The sequence below is a fragment of the Marmota monax genome, unplaced genomic scaffold, assembly GCF_021218885.2.
Source record: "Marmota monax isolate L192 unplaced genomic scaffold, Marmota_monax_Labrador192_F-V1.1 WCK01_AAM20220418_F8-fsc00009, whole genome shotgun sequence".
NCBI lineage: Eukaryota > Metazoa > Chordata > Mammalia > Rodentia > Sciuridae > Marmota > Marmota monax.
The window spans coordinates 27,599,554-27,622,554 of NW_026694710.1; the positions used below are offsets into that span (position 1 = coordinate 27,599,554).

The 23,001-nt window shown below is 47.5% G+C and overlaps 2 protein-coding genes and 1 non-coding gene across 4 annotated transcripts in view; 1 reads left to right on the forward strand and 2 right to left on the reverse strand.

Moving 5' to 3' along the window:
- Positions 1 to 11,924, reverse strand: part of Rnf4 (ring finger protein 4) — a 31,867-nt gene extending 19,943 nt beyond the window's left edge. The window contains exon 1 of the mRNA XM_046423714.2: positions 11,789 to 11,924. The gene's annotated coding sequence lies outside the window, so the exon portion shown is untranslated. The remainder of the gene's footprint in view (positions 1 to 11,788) is intronic.
- A 1,550-nt stretch (positions 11,925 to 13,474) lies between these two features.
- Positions 13,475 to 23,001, reverse strand: part of Cfap99 (cilia and flagella associated protein 99) — a 51,283-nt gene continuing 41,756 nt past the window's right edge. The window contains exons 12-16 of one of the 2 annotated variants that reach the window (XM_046423897.2): positions 18,812 to 18,953; positions 18,416 to 18,567; positions 17,645 to 17,850; positions 15,634 to 15,776; positions 13,475 to 15,539 (exon numbers count right to left, since the gene is read on the reverse strand). In XM_046423897.2, coding sequence (XP_046279853.1) covers positions 15,406 to 15,539; positions 15,634 to 15,776; positions 17,645 to 17,850; positions 18,416 to 18,567; positions 18,812 to 18,953 — 777 coding nt within the window. In that variant the 3' untranslated portion in view covers positions 13,475 to 15,405. The remainder of the gene's footprint in view (positions 15,540 to 15,633; positions 15,777 to 17,644; positions 17,851 to 18,415; positions 18,568 to 18,811; positions 18,954 to 23,001) is intronic. The other variant, XM_058572476.1, reaches the window with a different exon arrangement.
- On the forward strand, positions 16,035 to 16,111 carry Trnas-uga (transfer RNA serine (anticodon UGA)). Its single transcript is given in 2 exon segments — positions 16,035 to 16,072; positions 16,076 to 16,111. It is a non-coding gene; the product is annotated as a tRNA-Ser (tRNA).

Consider the following 23,001-nt stretch of genomic DNA (forward strand, 5'->3'; position numbering starts at 1 on the left):
CCACATACAAAGATGTTGTGTCCGCCAAAACTAAAAATAAATAAATAAATAAATATTAAAATTCTCTCTCTCTTTAAAAGAAAATAAATAAATAAAATAGAGGTATCGTGTCCAACTACAACTAAAAAATAAAATATTTAAAAAGAGGGAAATAATTTGCCCAAAGTCCACACTAGTAAACACCAGAATCCACGCAATTAAATACTACCTTAGTGCCAAATTAGAGATGTCCTAGAAACAATCAGAAATATGGAAATTTATTATTATTTCTACTTATTTATTTAGCGCTGGGAACTGAATGCAGGGTGCTTTACCACTGAGCTACTCCCCCATTCTCAGCCCCTTGTGCATGGTAGACCAGCATTCTACCCTCAGCCCCTCCCAGCCCTTTTTATTTGTATTTTGAGACAGGGTCTTGCCAAACTGCCCAGGCTTGCCTTGAACTTGGGATCCTACTGCCTTAATCTCCCAAGTCTCTGGGATTACAGGTATATTCCACTTAGACTGGCTGGAACATGGGAATTTAGTATGTCTGAAAAGGAACTCTTGCTTCTTCCTTCCTCTATTATACCTGGTTCTCCACCAACTTTCCTTCATCTCAGCACAAGGGCCCACCATTCTTTAGTACAGAGGCAACTCTAAAGACACTCACTATGTCCTCATCTGATAGGGCTTTGTCCACTGTGTACCTACCTCCCCTATCTCATACAAGGAGGTTCTCATGTGCCACAGTCTGGCTGGGCACAAATGCCGCAGTCTGGCTGGGCACACAATCACGAGCCACCACACAGCTTGTAGATTCAAACAGCAACTCTTTATTCCCGAACTCACACCAGCCGTCTACAATCACGTTCTGGGGAAATCCACGTTCTCTGCCCAAATCCACGTTCTCTGCCCAAATCCACCTCCACTGGGCTTCTATCTCCAAAATATACTGTCTGAATCCCGTGAGAACTCAAGGGGAACTCAGGCAGCAGGATACGCCCTATTCCCAGCAGGAATAATCTTAAACCTTAAACCTGGAACCTAAACTGGGAACGCCCTAAACAAGATTATCTTAAAACCGGGAACACCCTAATCTGCCTTGGTCCTTGAGCAAGGTTAAGTACATTCAATGTCACTGCAACATGTCAGCAACATGGGGTACGCTGGCAAGGAAATTGTCATACCTACTTGGCTAATGGCTCCCAGCACTCATGTTTATTAAAGAGGTTGAAAATGGGTAACTGATAGTGCCCTTATCGCTAAGAAAAGATCTGGAGTAGAGCAGTAGCTATTCCTAACTGGGAATGATCAGGAAAGCTAAATGCCAGAATTCCTAAAGCTGTGAGGGTGGGAGAGAAACACTCAGGCCAGGGTATCTAGCTAGTTATTCTGCAACAGAGTGACACCATAGACCTAAATGAGAGAAGGCAGAAAAGAAAGAGTTGCTGAGGGTAGCTTTAATGTTAGCAATCCTGGATATGAGAAATTCTGGTGGAATGGTCCAAAGATGGACAGAAAAACTCAAATGGTAGAACTGGGGTCAGAGATTTCAGAACATGTGAATGTCTAGGGAGGGAGGGAGGTAGAGAAAGAAGAGCCTGAAAGAGAATTAAAAAGCCAGAAACAAAGGTAGGAGAACGTGGATATCCATTTAGACAAAACCCAGCATTTGTAGAGCTAGGGATGTAGCTCAGTGGTAGAGCACTTACCTGGCACTCAAAGGCCCTAGTTTTGACCCATCACTGCAGACTAAGCAACCAACAACCTACTCTGTATGAGTTTCGAGGAGGAAAAAAGCAATGAACACCTTGGAAGATGCACAGGGTGGGGGTGGTGTCTAAAAGAAAGCTAGTGAGCTTAGTACAGGATGTTGAACACTGGGTAGCAAGCCAGATGAAAGCAAGAGCAAAGAGGTCATGTTCCAAGACCAAATTGTACTAAAGATCAAACAGGAAGGCCAGAGGAGGCCATATGGCATTTGAGGCCTTCGGTGAGGAGCAAGTCAAGGAATTAAGTAGGTGGGTGGGATGATTAGAGGGAGGAAGGATGCCCCAGAAGGATGGAGTGCGGGAAAACTGAAGACAGCAAAGGCTGACAGTGTTCAAATCATAACAACCCTCATAAACCACACACCCTAAGGTCAGGGCATTTAAAGCTTTATGCTAGCAACAATGAATAAAGATCTTCATTTAGAGAGACTGTGTCACCTGTGTGCTGAGAGGGCAGATGGAAGATTGAACAAATCAGAATGTAGACCAGGAAGGAGACTCAGGAACCAGAGTAGAAGAAAGTGGCATGACTCAGAGGCAGTAGCAGAGTGCAGGAGAAAGAAATGGGACTACCAGATGGCAACCAGAGAGCTCTCGGGCTTTCTATGTTCTGACAGATTTTCATTTTTTTCAACACAGCAATCATGGTCACTTACAATGATGCCCTCCCCACACTCTAGGAGAAACGTGACATAACCATATGCATATTCATCACGTACATTTGTTGACTGTATAGCCATCATGTGCACAGCAGTGTGACCTGCATAAAGGCTAGAAACAGACTGTAAGGCAAGCAGAAAACAGGAAATGTTAGACTGGAACCAGATTCTACTAGTAAATCTCATACTACTATATTCCCAAGAGCAAAGAAAGGAAGTCAGAGACAGGGTCTGGGGTAGGGGCACAACAGAAACGGAATAAAGCACAATGAGATGTTCTCAACAAAAAGCTCTAGGTCTAGCCCAGTCCTGCAACAGGCACAGAGCCCTCAAACCATGCCAGAGCAGCAGCATCTGAATCATCTACTGAAAATCAGAACCATAACTCCCCTGTTCTGGCTCTATCCACACTAGCCAAGTGACTCCTTGTTCATTTCCCATGTGGGGGTTGAGGGGTGGGGGAAGGAGCCCAGGTACCAGGTCATTCCTTCTGTGCTGCAATCATAAAGCAGTCCCACTGTGAACTCATAAGGGGTTATCTGGATACAAGGCCTAAGTCTCCTTTGAGTTTGGATAAGCTGATCAGGGTAAGTTCTTTTTGATGGTGTTGTAAAAGCCTAGAGGTCAAATCCTACAGAACACCATTAAGGAAATCCTGACAAATCAGTGACCAACTGGGTATTGGCTGGTTCCAACTGCCTGGCTCATGTCTTCCTTTTATAAGCCACAAACTTCTGATCATTCCCATTTTAACTCTCTCTAGATGGATTTTTTTTTTTAGTTGCAGATGGACACAATATCTTTATTTTTTTTGTGTGGTGCTGAGGATCTAACCCAGTGCCCCACACGTGAGGGAGGCGCTTTACTGCTGAGCTATAGCCCCAGCCCTCTCCGTAGAATTTCAAAAGCAGAATTATAGAACATATGTTAAAGAGAAAGAATACTATAAAGACTGCATGGCTCGATTGCTTTTGTAAACAGCGTCAGAAATTCAGCTATCAGCAAAGTCCAGTCTCCTACGCACTAGATGTGAACATTAAAACTGCCAATAACTTTCAAAGCTTCTTAAATGGAACTCTGATGCCCCTGTCACACCAATAACCACACCTTAGTATTCAAGAAAAATACAAGCTTCTTGATTGTTAGACTAAGGACCCCCTTGCAAATACCAAAATCCACCTGTGCTCAGGCAGTATTTGCAATATAACCTACATACACATTCCCACATACCTCAAATTATCTCTGTTGCTTATAATACAATGCGAATACTATATTAGTAGTAGTTTCAGTGGCCTGGTGCAGTGGTACACATCTGTAATCCTAGTGATCTGGAAAGGAGAGGCAGGGGGATCACAAGTTCCAGGACAGCCTCAGCAACTTAGTGAGACCCTGTCTCAAAAAACAAAAAAGGGGGCTGGGGTTGTGGCTCAGTGGTAGAGCGCTTGCCTAGCACGTGCGAGGCCCTGGGTTCGATTCTCAGCATCACATAAAAAAAATAAAGGTACTGACAACTACAACTAAAAAATAATTATTTAAAAAAAAATAAAAATAAAAAGGGCTGGGGATGTTGCCCAGTGGTAAAGCACCCCTGGGTTCAGTCCCTAGCACCACAATAAATAAAAATCAGGGTCAGATGTTAGAGATGAAAAAAAAAAAAAAAAAAAGGAAAAGGTAAAGAGGAAATCCCATGAAAATAAAAAGGAGACCAGCAGATTAGAGGAAGACAACCAGTGGGAGGGAGGAGGAAAGGGAAAGGGAGACACTGGGGAACAAAACTGACCAAATTTCATTGTTATGCTGTATACACGAACAAGAATGTAACAACGAATCCCACTATTACCTATAATTATAATGTTCCAACAAAATATATTTAAGATACATAGTTTAAAATATATATATTTGTACATACAAATAAGAAAAATGGCAAGATTAAAAATAATGGTATATATTCAGCATAAACATTCCCAACCCCTTACTTTTTGTAGTGCTAGGGATCCTAACCCATGGTGAGCTCTAGGCTGAGCTATATTCCCACCCTCCCAGGTATTTCAATTCAATTGGTTTAATATAGAGATTCAGATTCCATGAATATAAAGGGCTGTCTATATACGATTTAAAAAACACACACACACAAACAACAACAACAATAAAAACACACCCACCATGGTGTTAAGGGCCTTGAACACTGGTCTCTCTTGAGCCAGCTTCTGGGATTATATGCATGCAATACTGCTTCTAGCTCTCTTGAGATTTTTGCAGGGATGAGATGAATGAATTTGGTCAAAGCAAATAGTAGTACACTATGCTTGGAGAATGAGGCATGTTCTTTATACTGGGTAATCAGGTCTCCCATGAATTTATGTCATGAGCCTGATCAAGCCCCATCAGCAATCAGGCCACAGCTCAAATCCCCAGAGGCCTAAAAGGAGCCTGAAAGCCACAGAACCTTCCCATCTTTGGGCCAATGTGGTTTGTGCTCTGGAAGCCTGATAAAATGAGGTAATTCCTGGGAGCTAGGAGAAAGGGTAACATGATGAAGGAACCCTAAGGATCTACTTCTTCAGAGCTCAAAACTGCCTCAGGTGTGGGAGCTCATCAACAACCTCCCATCTTTCCCCAGAGCCCAAGGTCACTTGACCTTGCCACAAAACTCACAAGACCGTGGGTGTGTTGCCTGCCCCAGCGCTGAAGGCACCAAGCAAGAAAAGGCCAGCTAGGAAGCTTAGCTGCCTCTATGTATCTTGAGCCTGAGGTCATTTGGACTGGAAGTGAGAAGACGTATGGAGTGGTGTAGGTAGTGGTCAGAAGCTTCCAAATCCAATTCTTAAACCCAGATTAGCGGAAAGCAGCTAAGCAGTGTCCCATAGTGGGAATTCCCTCAAGAGTGCACCAGAGGCGGACTGATCTAAATGGAACTGCCCCAGAGCTCCTCAGCACAGGCCATCCCTCCGACTGTCAGTCAGATTCATACGGAGGCTAGCTAATGAATACATATATGCTGTCACTTATGGGCTAGCCAAACCCAGTTCTAGGGACATTGATCTTGACAGTGAGATGCAGCACCCTTGCTTGTTAGAGTCTGTAAACAAGTCAAAAATAACACCTGGCATTTTGCCAGGGGAATGTTAGAGTTCATAAACAAGTCTGGATGGTGCCTGGCAAAATGCCAGAGGGAGTGGTTTGAGAAGTAACAAAAGCGAGCCATTAAGTGTGGAGATTCCATATTGGTTGACTGATGTATCTAGTTTATGCTAATTAGATAAGCTGTGTGGAATGTATAAATACTGCTCCTGTCCTGCAATAAACGGCTCCTACTCCTGCTGTATCAAGTACACAAGTTATTCGTCGCCCCCCCCCCCCCCCCCGCTAGTTTGCTGCAGACAGACAGACTGCGGCACTTGCTTATGAGCTATGACAGAAGTTCTAACCCAGACCCTCTTCAATTAAAGGGCTATGAATAGAAAAAAAAAAAAGCTCAAACTATACTTATTTGCTGATAACATCATTCTATATTTAGAAGACCCAAAAAACTTTACCAGAAAGCTTCTAGAACTCACAAAGTCAGCAAAGTAGCAGGGTATAAAACTAACACCCATAAATCAATTGCATTCCTGTACACCAATGACAATCAGCTGAAAGAGAAATCAGGAAAACTATACCATTCACAATAGCTTCAAAACAAAAACAAAAACCTTGGGTTCTAAAAAGTGAAAGACCTCTACAATGAAAACTACCGAACACTAAAGAAAGAAATTGAAGATGACCTCAGAAAATGGAAAGATCTCCTATGTTCTTGGATAGGCAGAATTAATAGTCAAAATGGCCACAGTACCAAAAAACACTATACAGATTTAATGCAATTCCTATTAAAATTCCAATGACGTTCTTCATAGAAATAGGAAAAGCAGCCATGAAATTCATTTGGAAAAATAAGAGGCCCAGAATAGCCAAAGCCATCCTTACCAAGAAAAGTGTTACAGGAGGCATCACAACACCAGGCCTTAAATTATACTACAGAGCTATAGTAACAAAAATGGCGTGTACTAGCACAAAAACAAATATTAAGACCAACAGAACAGAAGATATGGAGACACGCTCACATAAATACAGTCATACTAGATAAAGGCGCCATAAAATACATTGGAGAAAAGACAGCCTCTTTAGGAAAAATGGAAATCATATGTAGAACAAAATTGAACTCCTATCTCTCATCCTGCACAAAACTCAAAGTGGATCAAGGATCTAAGCATTAGACCAGAGACTCTGCGCCTAATAGGAAAACTTAACACCCAAAAAACAAATAACCCAATCAATAAATGGACAAAGGAACTGAGCAAGCACTTCACAGAAGAAATACTAATGGTCAAAAAATATATGAAAAAATGTTGAACATCTCTAGCAATTAGAGAAATGCAAATTAAAACTACACTGAAAATAAAGATATTGCATCTGTCTATAACTAAAAAATATTAAAATTCCATCTCACTCCAGTCAGAATGGCAATTATCAAGAATATAAGTAACAATAAATGTCAGCAAGTGAGTGGGGGGAAAGTTCACTTATACATTACTGATGGGACTGTAAATTGGTACAACCATACTAGAAAGCAGTATGGAGACTCCTCAGAAAACTAGCAATGAAACCATTTGACCCCAGTATTACCACTGCTTGGTTTATACTCACAGGACTTGAAATCAGCATATTACAGTGACACAGCTCAATTCACAATACCTAAGCTATAGAACCAACCTAGGTGCCCTTCAGCAGATCAATGGATAAAGAAAATGAGGCATACATACACAACAGACTATTGTGGTATACAAAGAGAGAATATTGGGGCTGGTGCTGTGGTTCAGTGGTAGAGTGCTCGCCTAGCATGCATGAGGCACTGGGTTCCATCCTCAGCACCACATAAATGTAAAATGAAGATACTGTGTCCACCTAAAACTTAAGAATAAATATTTTTTTTTAAAAAAAGGATGGAATTGGAAAATATCATGCTAAATGAAATAAGCCAGTCCCCAAAAGCCAGAGGCCAAATGTTCTAATATGTGGATGCTAACCCACAAGGGAGGGTGGGGAGGGAAAGAACAGAAGTCCACTGGATTGGACAAAAGGGAATGAAGGGAAGGGAGCAGGGAGGGGAATAGAAAAGACAGTAGATAGGGGCTGGGGATGTGGCTCAAGCAGTGACGCACTCGCCTGGCATGCTGGGTTCGATCCTCAGCATCACATAAAGATCAAATAAAGATGTTGTGTCCGCCGAAAACTGAAAAATAAATATTAAAAAAATTCTCTCTCTAAAAAAAAAAAAAAAAGACAGTAGAATTAATTAGACATAACTTTCCTATCCTTGTATATGACTACACAACCAAAGTTAGGTCCACATCATGTACAACCCCAAGAACAGAATTAGAATAAACCATAATCTATATCTGTGCAACATGTCAAAATAAAACGGTGACTGGGATTGTAGCTCAGTGGTAGATCACTTGCCTTGCATGCATGAGGCACTGGGTTTGAATCTCAGCACCACATTAAAAATAAACAAAGATATTGGATCCATCTACAACTAAAAAAGTTACATTCTACGGTCATGTGTATCTAAAAAGAACAAAAAAGAAGGAAAGCAAGTCAATGGTTATTGGCCCCTAGGGTAAACAAAGAGCATAAGAAAGAACACTAAATGGGCCTGAGGAAGTTAACCTTCACAAGAAAACTCAAAAGTCATCAGGTTCCAAAAGATCTAATACTGCAAGGGCTCCCAAAGATCACAACTACTGCCCACAGAATATGTCCTTCAGATCATAAAGCCACTCCTCACTCCCCACCTCTCACCATCTGACTCCATTTGCAGTTATAGACATGTGTCCTTTTACCCCAGATACCCTGGATATCAGGCACCTGTATTCTAGATCTTTCCTGTCAGAATGACATAATTTGATATAGTGGCAAGAAGGGTCCTGCCACTCCAGGGAATTTCTATCCATCCTCAAGGACTACCTCAAAAGTTACTTCTCTCTCTTCCCAGTCCTAATTTCCCTATTTCTTTTTCTGTCCTCCCTTAATTCGACACACATACCTCTAAATTTAATACTTACCAGGAGTTCCCTCAGCACCTGGCACAGAATCTAAATAAGATTTTTTCCCATTGAATTTATAACCAATTAAATTATCAAAATCATTAGATGCTTGAAAGAGATGGCACATAATTGGAAACAGGAAGGGTGTTGTGAGAGGAAAAAAAAAATTTTTTTCAAAGATGGGGAAAATACAGCCTTATAGCCCAAGTAAGAATACAGTCACAGGGCTGGGGTTGTGGCTCAGAGGTAGAGTGCTTGCCTCCCAAGTGTGAGGCACTGGGTTGGATCTCCAGCACTACTACCACCAAAAAAAAAAAAAAAAAAAAAAGCCACAGCCAGGTGTGGTGGTGCACGCCTATAATTCCAGCAGCTTGGGAGGCTAAGACAGGAGGACTGAGGCCCTCAACACTCAGACCCTGTCTCTAAATAAATAAAAAATAGGGCTGAGGAGGTGGCTCAGAGTTCAATCCCAGGTACCAAAAACATATACAGTCACCATCAAGAAACAAAAGGAGACTTAAATACAGATATCATTAAGAGAGATTAGGAGAAAATACCTCTACCTGAGACATCTTTAACTTGTAAGAGTAAGAAGCCAGAACAGACATCAACAAGGTGCTGAGAAAGGAGGCAAATTTTAATAAAGATTACAAAGAAAACTGCCATGCCAAACAGCAACAGAGAAGAGGTGAAGCAGGTAGGGTACACCCAAGGCCCTAAAATTACCTCCTGAAATGGGAGAAGGGGGAAACTCAGGAACAAATAGATTCTTTGAGAATACAATGTAGGCATTAAGAATCAACTTTCTGAAAATATAGCACATGGACTAATTACTTTTGTGCACATTTTTAAAAAAATTGTTTTAGTTGTAGTTGGACATAATACCTTTGTTTTATTTATTTTTATGTGGTGCTGAGGATCAAACCCAGGGCCTCCCACATGCTAAGAAGCGCTTTACCCCTGAGCCACAACCCCAGCCCTTGTGCACATTTTTTTTTACCGAGTAGCACCCCAAATCTTTTCCAGACATTGGTGGGGTTCAGACTACAGGCCATATATATGGGCTTTGCTAACAAACTTTTTTTTTTTTGGTGGTGCTAGGATCGAAGCCAGGCCTTATGCATGTGAGGCAAACACTCTACCAATGAAGCTATTATCTCCAGCCCTTGCTAACAAGTGAAAGCTGGAGTAGGGTCACATGCCTGTAATACCATCCACTCAGGAAGCTGAAGCAGGATAGCAAGTTCAAGGCCAGCCTCAGCAATTTAGCAAGGCCCTAAGCAACTTAGTGAGATCCTGTCTCAAATAAATGAAAAGGGCTGGGGATGTGGCTCAGTGGCAAAATACCCCTGGATTCAATCCCCAGTATATAAAAACCAAATAAACAAACCTAGTGAAGAACTGCCACAGTGACAGTCTCCCCAAATCCTGTCTCTTTCTAACTGGTCCCAAGACCTTTATTTATTTATTTATTTATTATTATTATTTTTTAAGACAAAAATCTTGTTACATTGTCCAGGCTGGCCTCTAACTCCTGGGCTCAAGTGATTCTCCAGCTTTAGTCTCCCATATACCTGGGATTGCAGGCCTGCACCACTGGACCTGGCTACAAAACCACGTGTCTTGTCCAGCTTCAGTAGTAATTTTTCTTAAATATAGTTCTACCTGTATTACTTCCCAGTTTAAAATTCAACCCAACCATGCAGGCAACAGAAGATAAATTCCTCTTTGCCATAGAATAAACTATCACACCAGACACTTTTCACATCTGATTCCTGCTTGCCTTCCCAATTCCACGTCTTGCCACACTTCTTGTATCATCTATATTTCACCTGCAAGAACTTCCATTTCCTATGCTTTCAGCTTCAGAAAGACCGTCACTAGACCTATGTTGTTCACTGCTGTACTCCAAGCAAAAAGCTCTGCACACAAAAGACCTCAAAATAGTGCTAACTCAGAGCATTAATGCATGAATTCTCAAAGAGAGTTAAAAAACCCTTATTTTATGTATAAAGCACAAACATACACACAGTAGGTAAAAACACCTACAGTATGTCACATTGAAATTTCACAGGTGTGAGTAGGAAAACTGAAACCACTCCTTTCAGGGATAATAATTTAAGAAAAAGTGGATAAAGACTATATTAAAGCAACATTTTGGAATCAATGTTGGAAGGAAGCTCAAGTTCAAATACAAAGCCAACAACAGCAATAGTCTTTCCACTCACATGTCCCCATTTCATCTCAAAATCATGTAAAATTGTACCCAAGGTCTCTCCATACATAAAAAAAAAAAAAAAAAAAACGTGAAAAATCAAAGTCAATGCTATGAGGAACCAGACCCAGTCTACTGCCAAGCAGCTGGCTGTGTGACCTTGGGCAGATCATCTCACCTTTCTGGGCCTCAGTCTCCCCAACCACTTGGGGAGCTTAAGCTGGGCTCCAAGGTTGCAGAGATGAGGCCCTAGGTCTGGCTCCGGAACCTGATGCAGAACCAGAACGAAATGAAAACTGAACGTCTGTGGGCACCGACCAGGATTAAGACAAAAACTGAAACACCCACAAAACTGCTCGCCCTAACTCTGTCCTCTTCCCTCCTCCCTCAAAGGGTCCAACGGTGAACAAGGGACGCTCACGGGGAATATCATTTCGGGTCTTAAAATCTGACTTTCATACACCCGTAGGCAGGCGCGCCAGGAAGGGGACGGGCCGAGGCGCGCACGGGGCCGCAGGCCTCACAGTCGCACGCTCTTCCGACCACCGGCGAGCCGGGAAGCGCTCCCGGAGGCTGAGGACCTCCTCTCCGGGGCACCCTCGGGGCCCACAGAGGCCCCGCCATGCGCCCGGGTCAACTCGCAGGCCCACGACGGCGGGCGGCAGCGCGAGCACACAAAGGAAGCGTCGTCATCGGCAAACAAAAACCTCGCCCAGGTTTCCCCGCCCGCCTCTCCGATTGACCTTGGCGCGTCCCTCCCCTCCCCAAGCCTCAGTTTCCCTTCCTAGGTTCCGGACGAAGCTCCGCGGTCGGCCTGCCGGGCCGAGACGATCCCCAGACCGAGGCTCCCAACTTCCGACGCCCGCGCTGGGCCGGCTCGGGCACTCACGCGGACGACTGGGCGGGGCAGGCGGAGCTGGCCCGAGGCCCCAGAGAGGTCGGCCCGGGCTGTGGGGCCCGAGCGGGGCCGAGGCACGCAGGGCGGGCGCCGACGCCTCTGCAGGCCGCAAAGCCGCCTGAGCCCCGCGTGTGCCCGGCCCTGACGTGCCACTCCCTACCCGCGAAGCCCAGACTTACCCAGGGTTCTGCTGGTCCGGCAGGCGCCGCCGCCAACACACTAACGTGAGGAAGAATCTTCGCAAGCCGATAAGGAGACCCGCTCAAGCAAGACTCCGCCGACTCAAAGCAACCCACTTCCGCTCCTCAGGCGTAGGCCCCGCCCCCCAAAGTCCCCATTGGTCACCCCCGCCCCTACTACCGCGGTCTACCGGTTAAGGAGGTGTATTTTCAATTCTATTGGATGAGAAAACCATCTATTACCGCTTTGAACGGCGCCTCCTTCCGGCCCCACCCACGCTTGCGCGCCCAAGGTCCCAGTTCCCGCGAGAGTGACGCCGGCGCCGCTACGCCCGCAAGGCCTCCTGGGAGTTGTGTCGGAGGCGCCAACTGCGTTGTTGCTCCTTAGAGGCGGGGCACTGTCTCCCGAGCGAGCGGGCTCGGATTCTTCTGCTTCCTGGCTCACCTGCCGTTGTGTCCCTGGTGGGACCCGGCCGATAACTTGGACTGGAGTTCAGTCCCCGCCAGCCAATTCACGCGCCTGTCCGGGCCTCTTTCCTCGCCTGTTAACTAGACCTTTGTAACAAATGCCCCCGCGGCCCAAGGTCTGCGACCCTCTGCTGAAACCGGGCTTGAATCTGTCGTGCCAGGCCCTGAGTGTGTTGTTCCCGGCTCTTCCAGACTGGAGGAAGAGTCCCGGGGAAGAACAGCTCGTCCCATCCGCGGGAGCCAGAGGATCTTCGGCTTGGACGTCGGAGAGGGCTGCCCAGAGGAGGCGACCCCTAGCCGAGGACTGAAGGACGAGGAGGGAAGGGGAGAGCGTTCCAGCAAGAGAGCTGTCCCCAGAGCCTGGAAGGGAGTGGGGAGAGCTGGGCATTCCCGGGAGACCGAAGACTGGTGCCCCAGTGTGTCAGGAGCACGGGGAGGGGGGGCAAGAATCAGTCTGGGAGGGCCCAGGTGCCAAGTCCGGACAATCTTGTGGGCAAGGGGTACCAGAAAAGGAAGAGTGAAGGGAAAAGCATTCTTCCCCAGGATGGGCCTAGGAAAGGGCCAAGGCCCAGGCAGAGGACAGGAGGTCTCAGGGGCATCTTGTGGACTTAAGTGTCCATAGAGTGCTGTCCCTGGATCCCCCTGCTTAAGTTTGAAAAGCAGCTCCATCGTTGGGGCAAGTCTCAGAAGTTCCCTCACCTCTTATATGGAGATAGTAATTGTACCTACTTCAAAAGAAGAATGTGGAAGGTTGGACTCAGCAGCCCTGCCTGAGTGCATGCAAGCCCCTGCTTGGGATGGCCTGCCAGAATCAAATAGAGAATGAAGAGGGTTTCTTGAGCTCTGAATTTGGGAATGGATTTAGAAATCAAGACAAACAAAACCACTGATCTTGTCCTTGTTGTCCTAAAACACCCAGATTAGCTACTGAATCTCTGTATGTTCAAATCTGCGAAGAGCCCTGCCTTACTGTGATGTTTTTTGGCTAGCCTGCATTCAGGCAAAAGCTCAGCTCTCTGGGTGGTTCAGCCAAGAAAGGTCCAGAAAGAGCATTGGAAGCAACAGCTGGATCTTATGTCCCTCTAGGTGGTCCCCTGTCTTGGGAAACTTGAATCTCAAAGGACCCATGCAGGGAGAGGGAGGCAGGAGTCCCCACTGTGATGGTTCTTGAGTGCATATCAGGGAGCTGTTGCTTTGAAATAAGCCACCAAAGCCCAATATTTTAAATAACAAGTGTTTATTGTTGCTCAGTTGGGAGTGTAGAATTCTGGTCCTGGCTGCCCTCACATGTGGGAGATGGGGTGGGAGTGTCTGCTGGTTGCAGAATGATCTAGAATGGACTCAGGACAACTGGCTCTCCTTCACAAGTTTCAGCTGTCTTATCCCAAAAGGCCACCCAGGTTCACTGGGGCCTGGTAAGTGAACAAGTGGAACCTCCCAAGACCAAAGTTCCAGGCTCTGAGCTGGCACAAGGCTACTTATGCTGCATTCTTTTGGTCCAAGTGAGTCTCCAATCCAAACTAGGTTCAGAGATTGAGGAATATAGACTTCACCTCTTGATGGGAATGGTAAAGTCACAAGGCAAGGAGTTATGGGTACAGGGAGACATTCTGCCACAGCTTTAGGGACAGTGTCACAGCTTTAGGGAATGACCCAGGCCTACTCCCACTCATGTAGATGGAGCAGTTTCCCACAAGCTAGCTCTTAGAACAGGACTGGAGAGGGGACCTAGTTGACTGCCAATCAACATTGTTGCCAAGAGCATCCACAGTGTTGGTCTGCCATATCTCTGCTCTGCCCAGAGGCAAGCCTAATAGGTGAAGGTGAAGGACAGTTTCCTCCCTTGCCACAGCCTTGCTGCAGGCAACCATACAGACCTGCCCCCATTGCAGAAGGCTGGCTTAACAGGAACTCCTTCAAGCCTGGAGACATATTCAACATTCCAAAACAAACTGCTACCAGCTTGGAGATAGAACTCCTGCATCAGGCATGTCCTGAAGTCCATCTGCCTTTGGCTTGCCAGTTAGGGGAGCTGGTAAATCCTTTTGAATCCTTCAGAGCTCCTGAAAGACTGACTGTCTGGACCAATCATCAGGGTATTCCCTCAATATCAAATGAAATGGATTTGAATAGCACAACACAGGATATAAAGAGATTTTTTTTCATTAAATGAAATTTAATCTATTCTCAGCTCTGATTCAACAGGGAGATGGGAATTTCTCTTTACCAACCTGAGTTGTGGGAAAGTTCTGGAGTTCTAATACAATTCAGAATATTGGAGTAGGACTCTGACCCTTAAATCTGTTCTTGTCACTGCTGATGTGTGCTTTCCCGATCTGAAAGTGCTCAGAGGCCCAGCCTCCACTGCTGAGGTACCAGCTCTGCAGGTCAAAGGAGAATGGGGAAGGATGTCCCTCTCCTGAATATTTATCCATCTGAGAGTTTCTAGCCCCTCCTTTACTGCACCCCACCCTACGGACTGTCCACATTCTATCCTTTTAGTGAGCAGCAGCATGATGTGCTCTGTTCTAGAGGGCCAGGAGGCTGTTACTCCACAGGCCTGTTCTCAAGGTCACGCCTTCTCCAGCCTACAAATCAGTCCTGGTCCCTGCACGGGACCACCTGTTTCCCAGTGGCCCCAACCTTGTTGATTCCGGGCTCCTTCAGTACTCTGTAAAGTCACCCATGCTTAGCTCTGGGTTTGGCTCGCTGGACAGGTCACCTCTCTGAGCACCAATGGCCTCATCAATGAAATGAGAATGGGCCAGAGTTTCTACTTGTCCAAAATCGCAGATTACATGATAAGGCATGGGAAGGGCCAGAATGGTACCACAGCACAACTGAACACAGGATCTTAGGTTCTCAGGTGAAGCCACTGGGTCTGGATAGCCGGTGGGGACTCCAGTGCTGATGATGTTCTGGAGCAGGGAGGGGGATAAAGGGGGCCTTGGGAATGATGACTTGCTGGGCCCTGAGGAAGGGCTAGGGTCTGGGCCCGAGGTCCAATTCAGCATATTAATATCACAGCACCGCTCGCGCAGATGCGGGCTGGGGAACAGAGGGCTGGGCGGGGTCGCGGGCAGCACGCGGGGGGTCAGGGAGGTCTAGGGTCGGGGGGCGGGTATGGCGGCCCGGGCGCAGGGCGCGGCTCAGGCAGCCTCCAGGCGGCGCGCCGGTGCGATCGCCGAATCCCCGGGCTGCAGGGCCCGCAGCCTACGCTCGCGGCTCCTCTCCAGCTCCAGCCAGTGCGGCTCTTCCAGCTGCGCCTGCGGGCGGGGGGGCGGTGTTGGCATGGGCAGGACACGCCAGGGCGGCGGCCGAGGCCAAGCCGGAGCTCGCCTTGGCTCCCCGAAAGCTCACCGGTGACTGGCGGCCCTCAGTCCGCGCCGCCGGCAGGTGCAGCGGGGCCGCCTGCCGGCGGCGCTCCGCCACCCTCTCCTCGATCCTGCGCTGCAGCTCCAGCACGCGCTCGTCTTGGGAGGGCGCGCCCGTCACCGCCTGGGCTTTCTTCTGCTCCCACCTGGCCAGCGACAGATTGGGTTTAGGAGTGGCGGTCTGAAACCCTGCACCGCCCGGGGCAGGGTCACCTTGCACAGGGTTGGCCTGGGGTCCTGCTAGCATCCCTGCCCTTATGTTTCTTTTTAAAAAAATATTACATTCATCCTGGAGTGGTGGCGCACAGCTGTAATACTAGTGACACGGGAGACTGAGGCAGTTCGATCACAAGTTCAAGGCCAGACTCAGCAACTTGGTCTCAAAATATAAAATAAAAAAGGGGGCTGGATTTAGCTCAGTTGGTAGAGTGCTTGCCTTGAATGATGCACAAGGCCCTGGGTTCAATCCCCAGAACCAACAAAAACAAATAAAATAAAATAAAAAAGTCTAGGGATGTAGCACAGTGGTAAAGCGCCTCCAGGTTCAATCCCCTGGAGTTTGGAGGGAGGGTTAGTATGCGAAAGCCCCTTTTATCTCACTCTCTTCTTGACTCTCTTGTGCCTAGAGTTCCTTGTGCTTAGAGGTGACTACTGCTAATTTCTGTGGTGTGTGTCCTTGCACACTGTCTCCACACATAGGCAATTTCCCTGTCTCATCAGTAGGTCTTGTTCCCTGCCAGAGTTGACAGTAACTGCACATCACAGTGTAGTGCATGTGTGGGTTCTCTCTCCTGTGTCTACACTCCCTGTTGACTGTCCTGTCCCCCACCCCCCCCCAGAAAAATGCTCCTGCTGAATTACTGCTGTTGGGGCTGGTTGCACACATGGGGTAGGGCTCCAGAAACTTGTTATCCAGAGCAGGGCCCTTAGAGACACTCTAACAACTGCTTTTGGGGTCAGCTGGGACCAGGTCAGCAGCTGGGAAGTGGTGAAGTTTCCAGGATGTGTACCACTGTGGGACCTGCTGTGGCCTGCAGCCCTCCCTGAGCAGTCCCTAGTTGCATGTGCTTTATCTGAATTACAGCCAGAGCAGCAAGTGGCTCAGAGGACCAAGGGTGATGGATTTCTCCCTCTTTTTCTCTTTTCTCCGTCAGACCTGTCTTCACACGCCACCCCATTCCCACTCTGGAGCCCAGTGTGCTCTGCTGTAATAGTGAGGGTATTGAGGCATGGGGGACCAAGCCAAGATTCAAAGGTTAGCATGACCCTGGTTAGAATGGGGAGATACCTACCTGTGCCTGACTGGGTTGCCAAGTGACAGGCGCATGGGTCTGGAAAAAGTCATCATAGTGTCCCCAGAAGCAAAAAGCAAAAAGGTATGTGTGTGTGTGTATGTGTGTGTGTGTGTGTGGTGCGTGGGAGCGCGCACACGCACATATACATGCACATTTATATGCTGTGTTTGATCCAGACCCTGGTGTAAAAAAAAAAATTTACAACAAGCAATCTTTAAAAGGTTTTAGTAGTCTTGGGATGCCTGGAAAAAAGTGAATACAGAGGGGTCATTTAAAAGATGTTGGGATTTTTTTGTTACCTTTCCTGGTTGTGCCAGTGCTTTGGTTATGTAGGACACTCTTCTTTTTTAGAAGATGCATACTACATTTTTCAGGAATGAAGCATCTGATTGATGCCTGCTACTACTTCCAAATGGCTGTGCAGACAAATAAATAGCTAGCTGGTTAGATGAAGCACATATGGCAGAAGGTTGTGCACATGGCCTAGGTACAAAGTGGTTATATTTAGGTCATGGGCATGGAGGCCATCACCGCATGATCCCCACCATTTCTGTAGGCCTGAGAATCATCCACTAAACTAGGAGGTGTGGAGGGATTTCCTGCAAGGGGCCTGCCTGGTAGGAGGGTGGAGACTGCTTCAAGGAGACCCACTCTGGGGAATAACTGGCTTGCTGTTCCTTGCGCACCTGGAGGCACCCTTCTGGGTTTCAGGTACCTACCTCATGGCCGCAGTTTTCCCCATGGCCTTGCGGCACAGTGAGATCTGCTCCAATGTGTTCAGTAGCTCCTGGCTCTTGGCACGCTTGTCCTGGATGATTTGATCTCGCTTCTCCTCCTCCTCACGCCTCTGGGTCTCTCTGAGCAGCGCCAGTCGCTCTCGCAGCTCCACAACAGACATCTCCCCCTCCACACCATACCCGGGGATCTGCCAGATGGCAGGGGAGGCTCCAAGCTGGCAGCTATGCAGCCTGCCCCCTGCCCTGCCTGCCTTCCTTCTGTTTCCATTCTGCCTCTGTAACATGCCCCTGTCTAGCTTCTCCAGCTGGAGCCCACTCTGTAGCCCACACTGGCTGGACACCCTAGCAGGTACCCCTTACCCCATGGGGCCAGACCCCAAAACCAGCTCTCATGGTACCTCCTGTGCTGCCTCTCATCCCATGAACCTAGCTCCTTCCTGATTTCTCACACATGTTTCCAAGAAACTGTCCTCTTAGCCTCTGGATCCATCCAGTCCCAGCCATCTGCTCACCTTGCTCTCCCTGCATTGCCCTTCCAACCTGCCTCAGGGGTTGCAGAGGTCCTGTCTGGTGTCTGTCTTACCAGCAGGTCCAGGCCTATAGCACCCTGAGTGCTGCTGAGTCCACTGCTGGTGGTGCCCCCACTCCATGAATTTGGGGATGGGCAAGATCTGGCTTGGTAGGAATTCTGGATTTGCTGTTCCCAGCACAGAGAATCACGCAGGGTATGAGTTCTGGGGGCTGTGTCCTCACCTGGGTCAGGTCCACCAGCTTGCCCTTGCGTGTGGGCTGTGTCTCCAGTGCACGCAACTGTGAGATGAGTTCACAGCGACGCCTCTGCTCTTCCCTGGCTGCCTCTGCACTGCGCTGCAGCATCTCCCGGCTCTCCTCCATTACCTCCTGAACTTGGGGACCAAGAAGAGTGCTGAGGGCATCCAGGAGTGCCTGGATGGCACTGGACAGAATCCACCTCCCCCTGGGAATTTCATGTTCAGTTTCTGACCAAGTGAGTCATCCTGGGAGGACCTGTCCAGTCCCAGCCCACCCTCCAGTGACCACAGCAGCTCACTCAGCAGGATGCTGGCCCAGGACCCAAGCAGGGAAGAATGGAGCCAAGCAGACCTCCAGGAACCTGGCTCCTTGCCATACCTATCTGCTGTCGGCCCTTCACAAGCTTCATCTGAGCCACTTTGACATTCTTCTGTGCCTCTGTCACTTGTTCCACCAGCTCCTTCATGGACTTGGCCTCTCTGAGCCTCCTCTCGGCACACTGCAGCATCAGCTCAGCTGTCTGCTCAGAGGACTCATCATTGTCAGAGCCCAGCCAGGCTCTCCTCCCATCCTGACCCAGGCCTGCCCTGACACCCCAGGGCTGGCAGTTTCTGGGGGGGTCCTCTTAAGGTTGGAGAAGTCCCCCTGACATCTTCCTCCCTCCCCGTGTGATCCTGGGGCTGAATTTGTTAAGCCACCCGGTCTGGGCTGCCCTGGAGTCAGAGTGCGTATGGTAATGTAAAATAAATGCTCAGAATGGAGAAAGCAGGGTGGGGAGGACACAGAACTTTTGCAGCTTTTCTGTAAATCTTAGGTCTGTCCTAAAGTGAAAGGTTTATTTTTAAAAAATTACTGTAGAGGGGCTCAGCCTTCGGGTTCAATCCCCTGGGACCAAAAAAGAAAAAGGAATTAGAAAATAATTTTGTTGTTATTGTGGGTATTGAACCCAGGACCTTGCACACGTTATGCACATGCTCCACTGCTAGCCTGCACCCCCAGCACCACTTTTGAAATTTTGTAACACGTCAGAGAAATGCTTATGTGGAAGTAGGAGATGAAGAGAAAAAGTGGCTTCTCTCAAGGAGGTAGAGAGGGACCAAAGGTGCCTGGTTCTGTGGCTCCCCAGCTTGGCCACACTGTCAGGGACCGGCAACCAAAGGCTGGAGATCACTCCACAGCAGGGAGACAGCAAGAGCTTCATGTGGGAGTAAGAAAGAGGAGACTTCTGGCCAAGCAGTGCCTCTCACCTGTTGTAAATGCACACAGAATTGGGAAGTGGCTCACATCCTTGGAGAAGACACCAACTTGGGGGCAAAACTTCCCGGATGTTCAGTTCTATCTCCCTTAGCCTTGACCACCTGTGTGACCTCAGGTAAATTCTGGGTCTTCCTGGGCTTCAGTTCGTTCATTCGTTCGTTCCTTCCTTCCTTCCTTCCTTCCTTCCTCCCTCCCTCCCTCCCTTCCTCTTTTTAATGGTGCAGAGAGATAAGCATTCTACCAACTAAGCTATATTCCCAGCCTTCAGGGTTTTTTTTTATTAAAATTTTTGTTTTTAAAATTTTGGGGGTTTTCAGTGTCTTTGCTGGGAAATCAAAGGCCGTATCCCTTCCTCGGCTGCATGGAGCACAGCACACAGAATGGGGCAAGGGCTCACTGCCCTCTCAGTGGCAGCATGGGCATCAGTACAGCGTCAGGGAGAAGAAAGGAGAGCACAGGGCAGGGGCCATAAATGCGCAGCCACCTGGCCAGGCTGGCAGTGAGGTTGAGGTCACCACAGATGAGTTATCGAGAGCCACAGCTGGCCCAAGCCAGGATTGATGCCTGGCTGCATCTGAAGGAAGCCCAGGACCACCTTCTGCCTGGAGTTGCTCAGAGGCCAGCAGCCTGCCATGAGTCCCCGGTCCCTGTCTGGAGGTCCATCAGGTCCCGCAGACCTCATCCTGCTACCACAGAGTGGCACTGCACTAGGGCTGCACGTAGAGCTGGCCCCACATGTTCAAGCCCCTGCAGTGGCAGAGCACTTGCCTAGTACACACAAGGCCGGCGCTTGGATTCCCAGCTCCAAAATACAAAGCAAGACAAAACAAAACCAGAACATGCTGGACAGGATTTACGTGACCAGAGCCAAGTGGAAAAGTGCCGCAAGTGCTGCCAAACTAAATGGGCTAATGCTTGGTAAAATGTGCCCACACAACAGTCCCCATGACAACTGGCCTGCAAAGGCTCTTCCCCAGTGGACCTGCTGTTGACACTGGCACAAGTGCTCTGCATTCAACCCCCTGTGCCAATGGGTTAAAAAGCTTTATTCAACATGACTGATTATTCTCATTGTTAAGGAGTTAAGGATGACAGAAGCCATGTTGGGGTCTCCTGATCACAGTGCTCCTGCCCCACAAAGCCTCTCACCAGACTGCACCTTTCTTGCTCCCAGCTCTGGCTTCCAGGGCCCTGCTTTGATGGGCTATGTCCCTCCAGGTGGCCCTCATAAGGCAACTTAGGAGGTTCTTCAGGTCCTTCTCTGGTCTGGGCAAGGAGAGTGCCTGGCTGCTGCTACCAGTGCTGCCCTCCTGCCCCTGCACCACCTCTCGGCTTCAACATAGGTCTACACTCCTCTCTGTGGCTTTCAAACTCCAGGGAATGTCACAGGGATTAACCTCAGGAATGCAAGGGTGAACTGACAGGAAGAAATTACTGGGCTAAGGATGTGAGGATGCACAATTCTAAATATGCATGCACCAAACAACAGAGCTACAAAATATGTGAAGCAAACGAGCACTTGCCTAGCATGCATGAGGCCCTGGGTTCTATCCCTGGTATTAAAAAAAAAAAAATAGAGAGAGAGAGAAATGATCAAAATGATGCACTAGGGAGGGGAAAATACAATCATATGTGCAGCTGCTGAAAAAGCTGTTCTTAAAACTCAACACTGGGGACTTCTGGGAAGATGGAGGGCACTTTTACCTGACTCTCTCGTTAGAGACACCAGCACCCCTGGCTGCTGTCTCTAATATAAACATAGGAAGACTCTGAAAGGGGAAAAGAAGGCAGACTGCCCAGGAGCCGCAGGCCTGAAACCTCTCAGAGTGTGAGTTCTCTGGGATTTCTGGTGCCAGTGGAGCTGTCAACATAGTAATGCCAATAGGTGCAAACTAAAAAAACCCACCGACGTCTGCCGCTTTCTCTAGCCAAAAGACCAGGAAAAGGGCAGCCTGCAAGGACAGGATAACTCTAGAACCTAACCTCCAACTCCAGGAGGACTGCATAGAATGCTGTGTGGTCCACCTCATCCCCATCAGAGAAGACTGAGGGGGAGCCTGGGCTGGACACTCACCAGGCTGAGCTAAGGTGCACCAGCCGCAAGGTGGTAGCAGAGAAGCCTGCACAGAGACCTGGGGGCTCCATGGAACTTGGACTTCCACCCACCCTTGGTGTGAGCAGAGCCTCTCCCCTACTACCTGGGGTGGCTAAAGGTGCTTTACACAAAAAAGAGTGATTAAAAGAGAGCTCTTGTTACATCAGGAAGTAAGAATGTCTCGGGAGCAAACACAGGTACATACAGAGACTTCCTTCTTTCCTGCCTTCTTAATCACGTCTGTGGTTGAAGCAAAAATCATAATGCTGTCTGATGTGACTCTAAATGTATGGAAAGGAAATATTTCAGACAATTCTATAAAAAGGGGAGGGCAAGAGATGTAACATGACACTATGTAAACTATGTCCTGTGCTGCTGTATTTTGGGTCTGGAGTGTCCCCAGGGCCATGTGTTGAAGAGTGGTCCCCCAGCCTGTGGTGTCACTGGGAGACTGTGGAACCTTTAGGAGGAGGGGCCTAGTGGCAGGAAGTCAGGTCATTAGATACATGCCCTCAAAGGGGAAAGTGGGACCCTAGTTCCTTCTCTTCTTCTCTCTTTTATTTCTCAGCCCCCATGAGATAAGCAGCTTTGGTCCACACCTCATGGCACACTCCTGCTGTGATGTGCAACCTTGCCACAGGCTCAAAAGTAATGGGGCCAACCAACCATGGACTGAAACCTCCAAAACTGTGAGGCAAATAAAACCTTTCTTCCTTTTAAGTAATCACAGATATTTTGTTGCAGTAACAGAAAGCTGATCAACACATGAATATATAATGCAAAATCTTGAGAAACAATAAAAAAAGTAAAGAGACGTACTGTAATTATATAAACACCATAACTAAATCAAAATGGAATTCTGAAAAAAATTTGCCATTGAAAGGCAACAAAAACAGAGAAACAAACAAAAAGTAGAATAAACAAAACAGAAAGTGGCAGGCTTAAATCTAGCAAAATAACTAATTACATGTAACTGGTAAATATATATCAATTAATAGCAGCAATTAGCAGATTAAAAAAACAAGAAACTTCAAATATAATCACATAGACAGATTGAAAGTAAAAAGGATAGAAAATATATATCATGCACACATTAACCATTAAGCAGAGCTTTAATATCAGATAAATAGACGTCAGAGCAAAGAAAATTGCTGGAGACAGAGAGGGTTATTAGATAATAATAAAAGGGTCAAGACCAGGAAGACACCAATTCTAA